This window comes from Corvus moneduloides, chromosome 10 (genome assembly GCF_009650955.1).
Source record: "Corvus moneduloides isolate bCorMon1 chromosome 10, bCorMon1.pri, whole genome shotgun sequence".
Taxonomy (NCBI): Eukaryota; Metazoa; Chordata; class Aves; order Passeriformes; family Corvidae; genus Corvus; species Corvus moneduloides.
In genome coordinates, this window is record NC_045485.1 from 12,298,175 (window position 1) to 12,312,310 (window position 14,136).

The window sequence follows — 14,136 nt, forward strand, 5'->3', positions numbered from 1 at the left end:
GAAGGGTTCACTCATCTGTAACCCGGGCAGCAGGAACACAGCCCCAGTGAGAGGCTGCAGACACACAGAGCTTGAGCCTGTGGATATCAAAGTACTGTTTATGTGTGTGTTGTGCTCACATAATGAGAAGAAAGCACATGTTTAATCATACCTGTGCACAAAATATTTGTTTATAGCAATGAAACCTAGAAGTACCTCAGGGTTCTGCCCTTTCTTTTGTAACAGCAACTAGTTCTTCACCCTTTCTGTCTGAAGACATATTTTTCTTTTAGGACTTACTTTTCATTCCTTTCAGTACAGTTTTCATATAATCTTTCTTTTTCATGCAGTCATTATCTCCTTCTTATCCTGACATGTACATTATGCAAACATGCTTCACATTCACACAAGCCCTGCTCTGAATATATTACTGCCTTCTCTGCAGTGATTCCAGTGGGTGTTGTGGGTTTGTACAAGAACACCCTGTAAGGCCCAGTGCTTACTACTCTCTCCCTTAAGGTTTCCTTTTGATCTTTATCCTGACTTTGGGCTGGAACTTTGAATTGCTAGTAGGAATTGTTCTTAGTAGGAACTTTTTGAAGTAGATTCTATCTGCATTTATTCTGTTTTAAATAAAATAGCATGGATACAGGCATGAAAGTATTTGGAATATAGGCTAAATTGAATATATTATGTTTATTTTAACAAAATTATCAAAGCTGCTCTGAAATTTTCCATTAACATGGGCAATGTCAGAGTCATAAACTAAATGCATGTTTAAAAGCATTACTAGGTTGGACAACCCTAATGCTTTCCTGCAATCTCACAGATCTATTGGCTATTGGTTTATGTTGAATAGCCGAGACAAGAGAGAGGAAGCACAGGAAGAGTCCAACTGAGATCCAGAACCACTGTTACCTCAGAACTGTGCTACCATTCAGCTCAAACTGTTGTTAGGGTGTAGATTTTTTTACTGAATTTATAATTTCAACCTTAGGGGTGCTTGCTGCCATATAAATGGGTAAGAAAAGAAACAAGAACAAGGTTCATAGGTATGTTAATGCAAATAAAGACAGAGGAGAAATATGAGTGGTGCAGCTGTCCAAGCTGTGAACTTCAAGAAGTGATGAGGTGCCATTTCTCGAGGAAATTTTCACAAAGAAAAGTGAGATGAAGCTTTTCCTCCTCCAATAAATGTGACACATGGCACAGTGCCTCCTGTAGTTACAGCTTTGGGTCTGAAAGGCATCCTTTTTCCTGAGCCCATAGATGTTCAGTGGTTTTTCTTGCATGAAGGGGAGACAGCCACACTGAGAGTTTACACTCCTTTGTATTTCAGCACAGAAGATGATCATACTTTGATTGCAGAGTCTAAATTTTCCTGGCACTTGGAGTGACCATGGCTTGCAGAGCTTTTAATAACACAATACCTCCTGTGCATTATGCTTACTAAGCTACTTGATTATTCGGAATCTAGGAGATCAAGATAGGTATGATGACATACACATAAAAGAATGGTTTTAAAATCATTGAACTCTAAGTTATAGGTTGTTCATGTATTTTACTATTATTAAAATGATATTAAAGGAGAAAGTTCCATCTTGTAATGATGCCAGCAAGGGCTTTATACCTTGATGCAGCACATACATCTTTACTTAAAGAAAGGGAAAGACAGACATTAAAAAAATTAACTGCTTCTATAATTTGATGCTGCTGTCAATACAGAACCTCAACCAGTTCTAAATTCAAGCGCCCTCACAATACCTGAGGTTTTTCCACATACCTTTCCATATCATGCAGAGATTAAATTTCAGAGTTCTACAGCCCAGGCTCTCAAATAAGGCCTACAAATTATAGTGTGCTTCCTAGTCTAACACCTGAACACCAGAGAGTTCTGTGACTTTTTTGCCAATTTAACTCTGCACAATACCAGCAAGATCAAAGCCTCTCAGCAAGACTTACTCATTTCCATGCAGCACTGCTCCATCACCTCCCCAGACCATCCAGACTGAGGTAGCTCAGCCATCTCCATGCAAGTCCCCAGCACAGAAATGCCAGGAGATGTCAGTGATGCTCAGGCTTAACTGGGAGCAGTGCACTGCTCCTCTCAGTAAGGCTCTGGGCAGGCACAAAGACCCTCTCACTGCAGAGTCCAACTCTGCTCATTCATTTTCCCCTGCATCAGGAATTTTTCCAGAATGTGAGAGCTGAAGTATCTATGTGAAATTCATAAATATCATGAAAAACTTGAAATTTTAAGATCCAAAAGGATTTTTAAATGTTTTGTTTAATTTTCATTGGGTGAATCGAACAGACAAACAGAATTTTCACACCATGCCAGCCTGGAAAGATATAATCCATTTCTGACTAGCAAGTATTTTCTTTAGTTAGGTAAATTTGAAAAAAAATTAGAAACTTTTCCCTAAGCAGGTCCGAAACTAAAACAGGATATATTGCCCCTCTACTTTCTTTCCTTCCTCTTTTTCTGTAGAAGCCATTGAGTCACCCAGGCTCAATTGACACATAATTCCAGACTGAGGCTTTTCATGTGATCTTCAACTAAAAATTTCACTTAGCCTTTGAAATTACTCCAGTTATTTTACATATATGCCATGAGGTATCTATTCCTACCCCCTCTGAGATTTAAAGTCCTTCCCTTACTGTTAAGAGATCTGCTCTTCTCTAGAAGAAATTCTGGTTAGAAGCATGGATTTTCAATTGAGACAATGGTCCTATTTCTCAGGACAGATGGTTACAGCTATGGAGTGTAGAAGGCAGTTTATGCTTACACCAGTCACAGACCAAAAATGAAGGACACAATTTTCTGAATGCCTGGGACAGTCCTTGGCTATCCAAGAGTTTTGCCTTTTCCATCTCAGCGTTCCCTGAGAAGGAATTACTTTATCTGATACACAAGTTGCTAAGTATATTGACCATGCAGGGTCTGTTATTTATTGACCATGCAGGGTCTGTTATTTTTACAGTTTAGTTTTTAATTGAAAAAAAATACCAAGCATGTGATAACAGCAGAAGACACTCACTTACCCAATGACAATGCAGGAGATGGCAGTTCCCAAAAAGGCATAGGTTAAAATTGATCCTAAGTTACGAAAAAAATGTCTCTGGGGAGGAAAGTTGGAAAGAAAGTCCTTTGTAATATAGTGAATAAAAAAGCATCCAGACCAAGTAGAAACACATTTAGCAGTACCATTTGTTACAACACTTATCACATATAGAAGATGGAACAATATTGGCAACTTCAGTTATTTTGGAAAATACAATTTAAAGACCTTTAATTTTTTTCCCCAAGTGGAATGCCATCAAAGTTCCCTCTTTTTTATGTATCTGGACAAATGTTTCAGGATCTTAGCAGAATTTCACATTGGAAGTACCTGATACAAATGGTATCATAACCCCATGCCTTGAACAAAGTCCTGATCAGGCAGGATGTGAAACACAGAGAGGCTGCTCCTGCCTGCAGTTCATGGCATTCAAAGCGGTCTCTTCTGAAAACAGGGAGGCCTAAGTGTCCTAAACTGCACGATCAGATCTTTGCGCAGGGACAGAAAGGGAGCAGAATGAGGGCCATGGATCATTCATTTTAATCCGTTCCTGCCAAGTTCTTCCCAGGCAGTATAATTGTTAGCTGACTCTGTCCTCTGTCACTGGCCTGTTGGGTCTACAGAGCAGCAGCCACACTCAGTCCCTTTTGTCACATAAGGAAAAAGACACATACCTTCTTCAAACTATATCCAGCATGAAATATAATGGGTGGCAGCAAAATATTGAAGAAGATGGAAGGATCAAAGGTCATCTGCCAGAAAGGACAGAAGAGAGGGTAAGAACAAATAAAGTAGCATTTAATTTGATATGATAGGTTTTAATTGTATCTTCTTATCAGGACTGATCTCAGGCTCACCTCCACTGTGTGTGGGATTATTCTGAATTGTTTTCTTGGAAGTATAAATGGGTAGTTCCTTACAGTTTACAGATGCAGATTACTACTTGAAAAGTATTCCTTCAAGAAGGAGATCAATCACGTGCTACATTACAGGTAACACATAAAAGCAGCGTTACCTGCGACAGCAGCTGCCCTACCAGACATCAACTTGACAGTCCCCATGACATGACCCCTGGGTCAGACGTGGATCTCCTGTTCACTTTCAGGAAAGATACATCAGCAGCGTTGGGCCTCAATTCCCTGTGTACAGAATGGCGATAAAAGGCCTACACCACCAAAACCAATGTAACATTTCCTTTGAAGGAAATGGTTTCTAAAATAGCCATTAAAATTTTAAAGTAATGCTAGAATGAGGAAATGCACTGAGGCCTTCAACTTCTGGCACAGAGGAAGACCAAGGACATTGCCCAGCCACTGCAATTCATTACAAATAGCTTTCAATAAAATAGAATTCTCTTTAAAATTACAGCATTGCTGGAGAAAAAAACAAACTTAAATAAGCCTGTGTACTGCTTAGTGTTCTGTCAGTGGGCTATATTATATCAATACTTTTAAGTGACAGGAGGTAATTAGTGCAAAGGCTTGCATTTTGTTCAGATGAAGTGATATTTTAAGGCTACAGTATTCTAGATTATTTTTCTTCAAAAGAGTAAGACCTGCCTACAAAATTATTTCTGCCTTCTTACTAACAGCTTGATTTGATAAACAGGAAGTGAGAGCTGAGACTTTTTTCCATCTTGCTCACTTTGAGTTATAAAGCTGAAAGCGAGCTAAATAACCTGCCAGCAACATTAGCTGTGCTGGCACCATCATTGAAAACATGATGGAAAAAGGATTTTCTTCATTTATGAACTAACATTTTCAAATGTTAATTTTGGAATGAATTCAGCAAATATGTCAAAATATCTTTTCTGTGGACATCAGAAATCCTGACTGCATGTTTTATTATTCAAAACCATGTTCTAAAGAATGCATGTTTGTAAGTCATGGCACAATCTATTCTCTCTGATAAAAGGCACTAAGTGAACACTTTTACTGCAGTCAAAAGGGAATTACAGTTGTACAAAACACAGAGCATGGTGTGATCATGCTTTCTGTTTTTTACATTAGTGCTTTTGCCAGTCAGGAAGGCTGCCAGGCATTGTCTCCTAAATACAGCTGAATTTATCCCTTTTCCTTTTTTATTTATTTTCTTTTCAAGAGGGCATCTGGCAGGAAATTTTAAAGGAAAAAGAAGTGAAAATCTAGGCAGACTGAGGTCTCTCCAATAATTTAGAGGAACTACAATTCACAGTAGAGACTTTTAAGAGCCTTCCAGCAAAGTGAGATTATGGAAACAAGATCGGGCAGTTCCCTGTAAGGTCACCAGAAATTTCTGTGCAAGTCAGTGCTCCTCCTTTGTCCTAAGTCAGCTTCAGTACCAGGTCTGATGAAGATGATCAAATGCAATGGATTAGTACATATGCCCTGGAAACTAAACACACACTTTGGCTAAGACAAAGCTGCAACTGCAACCAGCTAGCAGAAAAAAGGATGAAGATTCAGCAAAACCTGATTAGTCTTACTGCCACAGTATTTTCCTGTCTCCACCCACCACAACTCTAATGGTCCTTGACAGTCTAGTTCTTTCTGAGAAGGGCAAGTCTGGCAGTAACAGCAGAACAGCAGACAGGCACACAATGGTGCTGCATCAGCAAGAAATTTGAGCAGATGGTTAAATCCTAATTCTGCTGAGCTCCCCAGTGTACATTGTAAGCATAACTTAAAAGTTTTTATAACGATAACCGTATCATACACAGGGTCATGTATTACTGTGCTACACAAACAATAATACTTGAAAGAAAGCAAAATAATGCATTGCAATATTTTAAAAAGCCATTGGTAAGGGCTTAGAAGCTTCATGTGAATATACAATGTCTTTGAGCACAAAATCCAGGTCTTAAAAAGTGCCTCTGCACTGCAGTGTTCTTCAAATGGCTGCCATTTTTTAAAACAAGCGAACATCATAAGAAGCAAATATTACATAGGCAGGGAACGACTCTAATAACAAAGTAAAATATTTTGTTATATACTGGAAAAGAGAAAAGGGCATGACATTGTGAAAGACTGCAAATTTTCTCCCACACTTCCCTTTTTGCATCCAGCCTGAATTGCCACAATGGTATCTCCCCATGGCAGCGAAGTCCCTGCTGAGGACCACTGCAGGAGTGGAAGAATGTATGAGAATGCTCTGATGAATTAAAATGTACATTAAGTACATATTTACAAGTTTGTGTTTTGAAAGATGTTTAGAGTTGGCAGTTTCCTCTGCTGTCCACAGGAGGTAACCTCCCCTTGCATTATCCTGCTAGAGCAAGTCCCTTTGAAGACAGAGGAAAAATAAAGATACCAGTGGGGTTTATAAAGGTTTAGTGGCAATGAATCCAAGTTAACAGCTGTGTCTGTAATGAACTCAGTGTCTGCAGGAGATGGGACTGTCATTTGAAACAGCTTAGGCAACCACTCCGCAAGCACACAGTCAGCTTGGAGCTAAATGATGGTCAGGGTTCTACCACACCTCATTTCCTTTACTGCTCTTCATCACTTACCTTGCTCACCCTAAACTCAGAATAGACTCTCTCTCTCTGTCTCATTTTAACTTGAAGCTTATTTTCCTCTTTCAAGGGTGAAAATAAAATAAATATCTTACAGAGTTTAGAACAAAAATAAGATAGGTTTTACCTTTTGAAGCATCCCATTGCCCTGGTGACCATTGACATTGTGGTGGCTGATCTCTCTTTTGTATTGATATTCGTAGACCTGATTAGTTATGTTAATAAGCAGAGTGGATGGCCCAGATTTCAGCTTTTCACATTCATAAACAGTCCCACTTTCAACATCTGGTGATTTTGTCACATACTGTATAATTAATCCCATTAAAAGGCCTGGAGAGTAAAGAAAAAAAGAAAAATGAAAGAGATTCAAGTATTTTTAAGTATTTGATGCTACAGATTTACCAGTTTAGAGAAAAATTAGCTCTTCCAAAACCGTAGGAAACCTTCTCAGGGTTTCTACATTTACAGAACCTCTCTCAACACTTCATGGATGACCACAAAATATTCTTTCAAAATGGTCATTTCATTAGAATGCAGATGTTGGTTTGACATATGCACAGTCATACTCCTGTTTTTGCGATCCAGTTTCTGGCATAATAATTAACTGAGTTTTCTCATCCATTTCGTTTTCAGTAGTTATTTTGAGCAGGGAGATGCCTGCACAACTCATGTGCTGTGCTGAGCCTATAAACATCAGCTGTGCTGTTGGAGATTTTACACACTTCATTTGTGGGGACAAAACTCTGACACATCCTCAGGCACATTCTGCTTTCTGTAGAAGACTGCATTTTTGAGACTGCATAAACATAGAAAAATAAATCAGGAAGAAGGGAAGGAATAATACGACTATCTACAATTTAGGACTCTTACCTAAGACAGATATTTCGTCTCTCTTTACACTTAACAGGAAGGAAAATGTACTTCTGCAGCCATCCTCGGGATGGTATAGCTCTTTCTGTTGGCTCTAGTGGGAGGCTGCATGTTTACTTTAGGAGAGGTGAGTAATATTTAGCTAGATAACATTACTGAGATTATTTCCACCTTCAGAGACTTTGATTTGGTTTAAAATTTAATTTCCATACTTCTTTTATGCATCCTATATGCTTTAAGTCCAGTGTATAGGATGAACAATTTTACAGTTACTAATTACTAACATATTCATAAAATGCTAAGAATACTCAGATTAAATATTGATGGAAGAGACCTAAGCATCTAGATAGACACACTTACTAGTGAAAGATAAGAAAGAAATTAAATTACAGGAAATATCAGAGAAGCATCTGCAAAACATGATGTTACATTTTCAGTTTGATCCCATAATCAGATGGTGATACAAGTGATCACAAGGACCTTGAGAGTCTGTGTTATTGTCACATCTTCTCCTAAGAGAGACTCTCAGAACTGCAGATTCCTAGTGCACCTGTAAGTCAAGTTTGTAGCTTCTTGCAGTGATGCTGAGTAACAGCTGTATTGCCTGTTTAGTGTGTGCACGCTTTTGCGCTTGTTTAGAATCTATTGTTTAGTATGGTTGCTTTCTTTAAATGATAGAGAATTTCAATAAGGTGTAGAAATCCCAAGACCACTTTCTTAAGTTACACAGCATTCATGCAATAAATCAGATAATAAATCTGGCTGTAGTAAAAGACAGAGTTCCTCAAAATGTTAGGGGAAAGCATTTATATGTAAAGGGAAGCAAGCACTGCACGTGTTACAATGAAATATGACTTCCACAGTGGTCAGCCCAGATGTCCAAAATCACGAGTCAGAAACCAGGAAACCATTAATTAGTTAAAACTGTCAGGGTTTTCATCTTATTTTTATTAGATTTCCACTAGAAGAACCACATATTAAATTTTTAAATTCAATTTCAAATACATTAAAAATTCAACTTAATTTGATGCTTGAACAAGACTCGATGTTTTTCATTCTCTGGAGCACAAAACTTACAGGTTTTCCTTTGCCATTTTTGTCCGTATGACTCAATGTTTTAAACTACAGTCTCTGATGCACTTCTATTACCAGGTAATCTGCTCAGGTAACAGAAATATTTTGCAGACATTCACCAAGGCCTGTGCAAGATTATCAAAAAGTGTTTTAAGCACATTTATTTAAATGCAGCATTGAAACAGAAAAGGGTGTCACTAATGTTACAGATTTCTTTAAAAAGTCTCAACTGTCCTTTGAAGTCGGATCTTGAAGCAAAATCTCACTCTAACTACAGCTCAGTCATGTTTCAACTGAAGGCAGTGCAGGTTTTCCAGCTTCTTCAGTGGAAGCAGGATAAAATCCTTAATCATAGATTTGACCATTGGAAGGGATTTTTTAAGTCACCGTGCCAAATTCCTGAGCTAAACAGGACTGTTGTTTCCCCAGGATTTCATATAGTCACCGGTTAAATGCTTTCCTTAGTAAGGACACTCAGGGATGCAGTTTTAGTCATTACTTGATTTTCCCAAATATTTAAGATTTTCTTTCAAATTTCTTCGTTTGCCTCAAAAATGATGTTCCTCTCTTCACCTCACCACTACAAAATGTCAGTTTCTGACTTAATTGTGATTTTCCCATACTGTCTTCTGAGTCCTGACAACCTTTTTTCATTGTGAATGCTGCAATCAGGAAGACTATAAAATATTCTGTTTTATTAAGGTCCAGGGATTCCTCTTTCTGGGACCTGTTACATCCATTTCTGCCTGTGAGAAACAGGGATACTCAGAACACACCATTAGAAGGCAACTACAATTATTTCACACAAGAGGCATACTGGATTTAGAAAGTAAAAGAATCATAGTGATTAATCATTAGACACCTCCCCCAAAGCTGAATCCAGAACTGATTGTGCCTCAGTTCCAAACACACTAATGGGATCCTCAGAAGGGGCTGCAGAGGGCTACTGTGAGTCAGCTTTCCCTCTGCACACCTGTCAAAACTTGTCCCCTCAAAACCTGGGGAAACACCTCTAACCACTGCAACCCAAAGCCATTTTATGTGAGCACCACAATGGCTCTTCTGTCATTCAGCCTTTTTTTGTTTTCCCTCCAGTCTGATCCACTAATCCCATGGAGCATAACTGAAGGCTGGTACATCTGCAGTCAGCCCCACCTCCACCTAGGGGGTACCACCCCCTGCCTAGGGGTGACAATTACTCAAGCTGAGAAAATTTCAATTAAATTTGGTAATTAACCTCCCATATAAAAGGCACAGATTGGCTTGCTGCTGGTTTGGGTTTTTGTGTTGTTGAAGTTCAATTCTAGCTGCCTACTTGCAAGAATGTTTTAGCCTCTTACTCAGAGCTGAGAGGTGGTACCTCTATGTGAGCCTGATACCTGACTTCTGGGGAGGATGAGTAACGTGGATACTTGAACTCAGTTTGTCACTGTGTAGCTCTGGACTACTGCTGCACTAATGTGAAGAGCCATGACTTACATCTTATATGGGGATTTTGGTGCCTAATGGTTTATAGCTGAGGTTTCTAAAGATATCTGGCTCTGCATGAGGTGCCTACAGGCACTTTGGTGTTTTATTGGCTCATTGTGTCTTCTCCAGCACTAAGAGGCCACATCCTGGGGCCTGGTGCTACAAGATGGGTCACCTACTCTGATACCAGAGAAGTAGCTTTGTTTTCATCAGTGCTGGTGTAGATCATCTCCCACACTGTTCCTGAGTGTGCTCTTGTCTAGCAAACTCTCTCATATCCATCTGCCTCCCTGGTATACAGAAATCAGGAATTAAGTTGAGTTTACTCTTTGTGGTCTGTTTATCAAACTACAACATGCAGAGAAACTTGCTCTCTGAGACCCAGGAAAACCAGGGAATAAATGAATAAACCAGTAAGTCTGTATTTTTCCTCTTTCTTTGTGAGTGATTTTTCAGTTTGGTCTCAAAACAAACAAAATATTTTGAGTCTTTAAATACTTTCAAGCTAAATGCCTCCCAGTGTATGTGTGTATATATATATATATTTTGTGAAATGTTGAATTCCTGTTGAATTAATTCTTGTGAATTAATTCTGCATTATTTGAAATGCTTCTAGTTTTTTTACTTTGTAGAAAGATTTTTGAATTAAATTTAGCTATACTTAATGTTGAACCACACTTTGATTAAAAAAAAAAATACACCTCAGTTGTTCAAATTTCTAAATGGACAGTATGGTTGTGGTTTTTTTTCCTAGCTGGAACTATTCAGCCTAGAACTGAATTTTCTTACAGAGCCTATGCAAAAAAAAAAAAAAAAAAAAAAAAAAAGCCAACTCACCCTTCCATTTGTTCTGTACTTTAAATAGAACTCTCTATCAGGCTGTGTTCAGTTTGTGGCTGTTCAGCACTTTGCAGTAACTGTAAAACTTCTTCCTGTTTTTGTCTTTCTGTGTTTGTTTTTTTTTGCCCTGGTGTTACTCACACTTTGCCTTCCTATCCTCTCCACTGCTACTCCCCTAAGGTCACAGTTGAGGAATATGGACCCACTTGTCATCCTGTGGGACACACTCTGCAAAAGGTGCCCATATTCTGTCACTTGAAGCCAAATTATCAGTTCATTGTATTGCTATCCACATATCTAATAAAGAGCTTAATGGGCTGGAGCAAAGCAAACTGTAGGATGGAGACCTCTTTTTGTACAGAAAATGTAGAAATCAGAATTGTTTGTTTGGATAGGGAAGGAAGGTAAAATTAAGTGAGGGTAGGACTTGTCTCACTGTCAGTGCTTGGTGCCATGAAGATTTTCTCCCAAAGTTGCTGCCTGTTGAGCTGGCACCTCTCTTATGACCTCTGAAATTTCACTTTCTTTTCAATATTGACATTCCACAATGTTAAAGAAAACTACACCCATATCCAAAAATTTGAAGGATAAGAAGGGCATCATTAGCTTTTTGGATTCTACAGATAAGCTTTTTTCTCTGTTCGAAGGTTACCATAAATAATGCAAGACTAAACAGATAGTTTATTTACAGTCATGAGGAATGTTTTAATAATTCAAAAGCCCTGTCCTGCTGGAGCACTAATCTCTTAACCAATCAAAAGAATATGAGCAGGTTATCCTCATGATGTGCAGAGTGTGTTCTGAGCAGGCAGCAAAACAGAATCAAATGGCAGATAAAAGCAAATTCCATACTTATTTGGTTTTGTTTTATTGTATTCTCCCATATTTTATTTCTGTTTTGACAGACTTTTGTCTAAATCTTCAGAAAAGGTCCTCAGCAGCACTTGGCAAACAGCACAATTAGTGAAAAGGAAGCTATTGCAGTAGAGGCACCCATGTATTTAGAAAAACAATTTACAAGTTGATCATAATATATTGCACAATGTCTCATGATTTTCCTTTTGAGAAATGTTAACAGAAATGCAACAAGCAAATGTGTTCTCAGTATTACATAACTTGCACCCCATAAAATTGTTAAAAAACAATTCAGGTGATGTCTGACAGTGAAAACTGTTGCATTTAAGTATCATGTGATGTGTATCTCAGTCTCAACTGATTCAGTTGATGTGTTTTCCATGTGTAACAGATTTAAAGGTCAGAAAAAGGGTAGATTATTGAATAAATATTTTTTCAGAACTTTAAAACACAGGCAAGGCAGGCGAGAAGTAAGAGATCCTGCAGACCCAGGTGATAGGGGCTCAATGACTGGATTAATACAAGAGTTTCTTTTTTGCTTGCTTTCCTTTGAAGTTTCAAGTTTCTTGTGAAGACAATGAGCCAAGAAGAGGAATTAGCCTGTTCTTGACATTTCATACAGTTAGTTTATCAAAAAAAATAGTTTGTAGGGGATACAAAGAAGACTGGTATCTGCTTCAGTCTTCTAGTGGAACAGAGATCACCTTACAATGCTTGACATAGAAAATGAAACTTTTACCTCAAAACGTAGGTGTCAGTTGCCTTTGCCATTGCAGGCTTGTAGATGAACCTCCATATGTAGTTGTTTGCATGTGGTGTGCCTTGATAAACAAATATTCTTCAGAATATGCAATCTTAACAAAATCAATTTTGGGTATTATGCTGCTAGAGGATGTGGTGTGCACAGAACATGTCAGAACAGGCTGGCACTCAGGTAATGACTGAGTTGCTGATTTCTGTCTTCCATTTTGATATTTTACCCTCCTGTATGTATTTTATGGCAGTAGAAATGGCAGTAGAGTCTCTCAGAGTGAAACAGCAGTAAGAGACTGACAAGAGAAATCATTACATGTGTAAGTGCGTACCATTAAGCTAGAGAGTGCTTAGGGGACAATGCGGAAAGTTACGCATGAAAGCAAAATGCAACCTGGCAAACCTTCAGAGAAGATTAGAACTAGACAGGCAAACTGAAGTTACCCTACAATGACAGCATTGAGAGCAAACTTGAGATGCATTCTTCAGTGTGTTTTTCAAAGGCACAGAGCAAAGCCAAAAGAAAGCTCTCAATATCATTTAAACTTTATTAGACAACAGGTCTGTATCTACTAGGCTCCTCAGACTAACAGGTTTGAATGTTACAAAAACCCAAGCAAATGAAATAATCTCTGTCACTGAAAGGATTTCATTCTTTTGTAAACAGTAAACTCCCCAACTCTCTGCTGTCTGACCACAGAGGTGCAGAACATGCACATCCTGAGGATAACCAGCTCATGACAGTTGCTCCCCCTTCAAGGCAGCCTCTAGCTACTTCAGGAGAGATGCTGTTACATCATTATTTTACCGTACACTAATGGAGCTGTTGACATTTAATTCAGCACGTTTTCTGAGCTTTTTCAGCACTTGATCTCAAGTGCCTGATCATAAATATACAACTAGTCTGATGTTATGCTGGCACTTGAATTTATACTCACCATAAAGCATAGCTCCTCCAGTTTCATGCAGAAAGCGGAATCGATGGTTTTTAAACAACCAAATTGTTAGTATTGTAAGAATGAGTAGAAAGTTAAAGATTAGCAGCTCCACAGCTCCCTGATGATAAAAGTGATCTTCATCTTTCACTGATACATATTTCTTCAACTTCTCCATTTCATTCCCTTTATAGAAAGTACGTGAAAAATAAAAGAAGAAAAAAAATTCACAGGATGGAAAGTGTTGTCACCTTTGGTACAAAAAGTCCAGACACTACAGACATTCACAGCAAACACATCTGTTTCATTTGCAGCCTCATGGTAAAGTGCCCCAGCTCAGAATTCAGCTGGATTCTAGTTACAGCTTCCTGTTTCTCTCTTAAAGCTGCCTTGTCTCATTTTTATTGTTACGATTGTGTTGCTGGACTGCGCTTGCTCTGGCTGTGGAAGCACAAATTGCCTCCAAGGCTCAGACTCCCAGTTTCTGAAATTCTGTTTTAAAAATCAGTGTGTGTTCATAATGTTTTTTTCCTGTAATTTAACAGCACAATCTGAATCATAAAAGTCATATTTTGTCTTCACAGTTTAAGATGGAAAAAAATTATGTTAAAAAAATGGCATAGCAACCTTTACTACATTTTGGAAGTTTAAGAACCTTTCCTCTTTCCCACTTTCCCATATTTAAATGTAAACAACATAGAATAAAGGTGGTGCTTTACTATGGTGCAAAGACGGAAGAATAAAAAGAAATCAATGAATAAGGATTTCAAGACTTAGGCACTTGTATTGATCCTGCCAGAAGACT

The 14,136-nt window shown here is 38.3% G+C and overlaps 1 protein-coding gene across 2 annotated transcripts in view; it reads right to left on the bottom strand.

The window, feature by feature from the left end:
- SLC9A9 (solute carrier family 9 member A9) overlaps window positions 1–13,672 on the bottom strand; it is a 178,552-nt gene extending 164,880 nt beyond the window's left edge. For both annotated transcript variants that reach the window (XM_032119758.1, XM_032119757.1), the window contains exons 1-4: window positions 13,335–13,672; window positions 6,662–6,864; window positions 3,716–3,793; window positions 3,025–3,101 (exon numbers count right to left, since the gene is read on the bottom strand). In XM_032119758.1, coding sequence (XP_031975649.1) covers window positions 3,025–3,101; window positions 3,716–3,793; window positions 6,662–6,864; window positions 13,335–13,509 — 533 coding nt within the window. In that variant the 5' untranslated portion in view covers window positions 13,510–13,672. The remainder of the gene's footprint in view (window positions 1–3,024; window positions 3,102–3,715; window positions 3,794–6,661; window positions 6,865–13,334) is intronic.
- Window positions 13,673–14,136: the final 464 nt, after the last annotated feature.